We start from the raw sequence: 2,688 nt of genomic DNA, 5'->3' as shown, positions 1-2,688 counted from the left end.
ACTCCCCTAAGCATCTGCCAGGGCCAAGGCTTGTTGGCAAGGGCACCAACACAGAGAGCAAACTCACCGTCTTCTTCATCTTTTCCACGAAGCTGCTGTCTTTGGCAGAGGGGGTCCTGAAAAACAAGTGTCAGATAAGTATGGGATCCATGTGGCAGCATCGGGAAGAACTGTCAGTGGGCATGCCGGCAGCCGCCTCTGGTCCAGTGCCGGGGCTTCCAGGCCTCCTCCATTTTCCTCGACAGTAAATCCAACACCTGGCAGAGCCAGGAGCCCCTGCCCCGGACAGATGAGAACGAAGAACAGTCAAGGACCTCACTTCCCCGTCCCTCAGCATCCACAGCCAAGATCCCCACGGCCTTTTCTCACCTCCAATCCCTACCTCACACAACGCCCAGGAGTCTTCTGATTATGGGTTTTACTGTTCCGCTGCCTGCTTCACTCTCAAACTGCAATGGTTCCCATGACCAATAGGATAGGGCACACAAGTCCCTCCAGAATCTCTCCCCTGCCTTGCCTGATTCTCCCTGATAGCCCTTTGAATTCTGCCAAGTCATCACCTCCACTCAGAGCATCTTCATTACGCTTCCTCACCAATAGATCCCCGCTCTACCTCAAGGCCCTGCCTAAGTACCAACTCCCCTGTCATCCGGGAGCCCTGAACTAGGCCCTGTCCCATCAGAGAGCAGCATTACCGCTGGGTACATCACAGCCTCAGGATCCTCTGTCCACTCTCTACCTCCTGGCTGCCAGTCTCCTGCCCCCGCCCTGTTTCCTGTCCTTTTTCTTCTCTCTTTCCTGCCCCTTAGGCCTGCAGGGCCACCTTGAAAAGCCAAGTGGGCCTCTCTAGGTACTTTTAGGCCTAAGGTGGGAAAAACAGAAGCTATTTGAAAAATACGAATATCTGACAAAGGACTGGGGTTGAGATGTAAGAAATTCCTATAAATCAACCAGAAAAAAAGTATATAACCCAACAGAAAAGTTGTCAGAAGACTTAACAGGCACTTTCTTAAAGAGAGAACCTAAACAGCCAAAACCTCATGGAAAGGTGTCCAACATTCATGTCCAGGTCAAGTGGTGGAGCAACTAGAATTCCCACACACTTTCAGGGGAGGGCAATATGGCACAACTCCTTCGTTAGGCTGTTTGGCAGTATCTCCTACAACCAGAAATTCACTCTTCAGTATACACCTATTAGAGTGCATTTGTACCGATGCACCAAGAGGAGTACCAGGAATGTTCCTGGCAGCATTAGACATGCGAATCCCCATAGGGAAAAACCCTATTGTCCATCAGCATAATAAACCAACTGTGGTGTACTCACACAATGGAACATTCTCCACTTCAACAACAAAACAGATGGTCACTACACAAACATGAATGAATCTCTTAAACATGATGCTGAGTGAAATAAGCCAGATAGAAAAGAGTATACGTCTATGATTTCCCAATATAAAGTCTCCAAACAGACCAAACTAATATGTGAGGACTGCGAGCAGGAGACAGCAGGGGGCCTCCTGGGGTGCTGGTAATAATCTGCTCTTTGATCCGGAGGTGATTACCATGTATTCACATGGTGAGAATCACTGATCTGTACGTACCTTTCTGCAGATAATATACATCAATAAAAAGTTTATACTTATTCTTGGGCAGGCATGGGAGGCAACGAGGTGGAGGCAACTAGCAGCTGAGTGAACCTGAACCAGAATTAATTGTTCTTCAATTAAAAAAGGGGGATAACAAAACACTTCAAAGGTTTCTGCAAAAATCAAATAAAGAAGAAGTATATAAAGAGCATCCAGCATGAGGCAGGCTCCGTGGCTATCACTGGGGAGTTCCAGACATTTGCCTGGCCACCGTCCCTGCCACACCACAGTCAACAGCAGAGTCTCTGGGCAGCCAGAGGGCACCACCACGTTCCTGCACAAAAGCTGTGGTACAGAGTGACAATGGGTGTGTGCGGGTGTTGAGTATTCCCAGTTTTTCTGAAGTTAGCTGATGGCTGGCCTCTATACTAATGCCATTTACTTACTTAACAAATCTTTTTAATAAATAGCCAAGATTATTCCAAGTTCCACTTCAGACAAGTCCAGCCAAGCTGCTGTGTTTTTCATAAAACATGGATGGATCATGAATGGGATCAAGCAGGGCAGAACGGGACTGGATGGGGTATGAAGGGGCCCAAAGTGGGCTGTGTCTCAGGTCGGATGAGCTGGGATCAGAAGTGAGACAGGGCTGGCCTCGGGGAGGGCGCAGAGCCTCCAGCTCCCCTCTTCCCTGTTAGGGCTTTCTGGAGGCTGACTAGAGCAGCGGTTGCCAACCTTTCGGACCTCACAGACCACCAGTGATCCGCGGACCATGGGTTGGTGACTGCTGGTCTAGAGCTCAGTGGCCACCTTTTGCCTTCTGCCTGCCAGCTGAGGGTCCACATGCTGGTCAGCAATTGTGGATGACCAAGCACTTTGCCCCTGGGGCGACGTGTTAGAAACGCAGGGTCTCAGGGAAGGTGCTGTGAGATCACATTGAAGAAGCTCCTTCCACAAAACAGGCTCATCCCCAGGCCCAGTACAGGGGTGCTGAATGCCCACTTTACAGATAGTTGACAGAGCTCAACAGCAGCCCGGTCCTCTGGCCAGTAAGCGGCCAGGCAAGGACCAATCCCAGCCTGATTCCAAGGTCTCTGCTCTT

General features: G+C 49.9%; 1 protein-coding gene across 3 annotated transcripts in view; it reads right to left on the bottom strand.

Moving 5' to 3' along the window:
* POR (P450 (cytochrome) oxidoreductase) overlaps positions 1 to 2,688 on the bottom strand; it is a 61,539-nt gene that overhangs the window by 15,375 nt on the left and 43,476 nt on the right. For all 3 annotated transcript variants that reach the window (XM_006773381.2, XM_006773380.2, XM_015570269.1), the window contains exon 3: positions 68 to 116. In XM_006773381.2, the coding sequence (XP_006773444.2) occupies positions 68 to 116 (49 nt within the window). The remainder of the gene's footprint in view (positions 1 to 67; positions 117 to 2,688) is intronic.

This window comes from Myotis davidii, unplaced genomic scaffold, assembly GCF_000327345.1.
Source record: "Myotis davidii unplaced genomic scaffold, ASM32734v1 scaffold726, whole genome shotgun sequence".
In the NCBI taxonomy this organism is placed as follows: domain Eukaryota; kingdom Metazoa; phylum Chordata; class Mammalia; order Chiroptera; family Vespertilionidae; genus Myotis; species Myotis davidii.
Note: the sequence above shows the minus strand (reverse complement) of the source record. Positions and strands in the feature narration are given on the sequence as shown.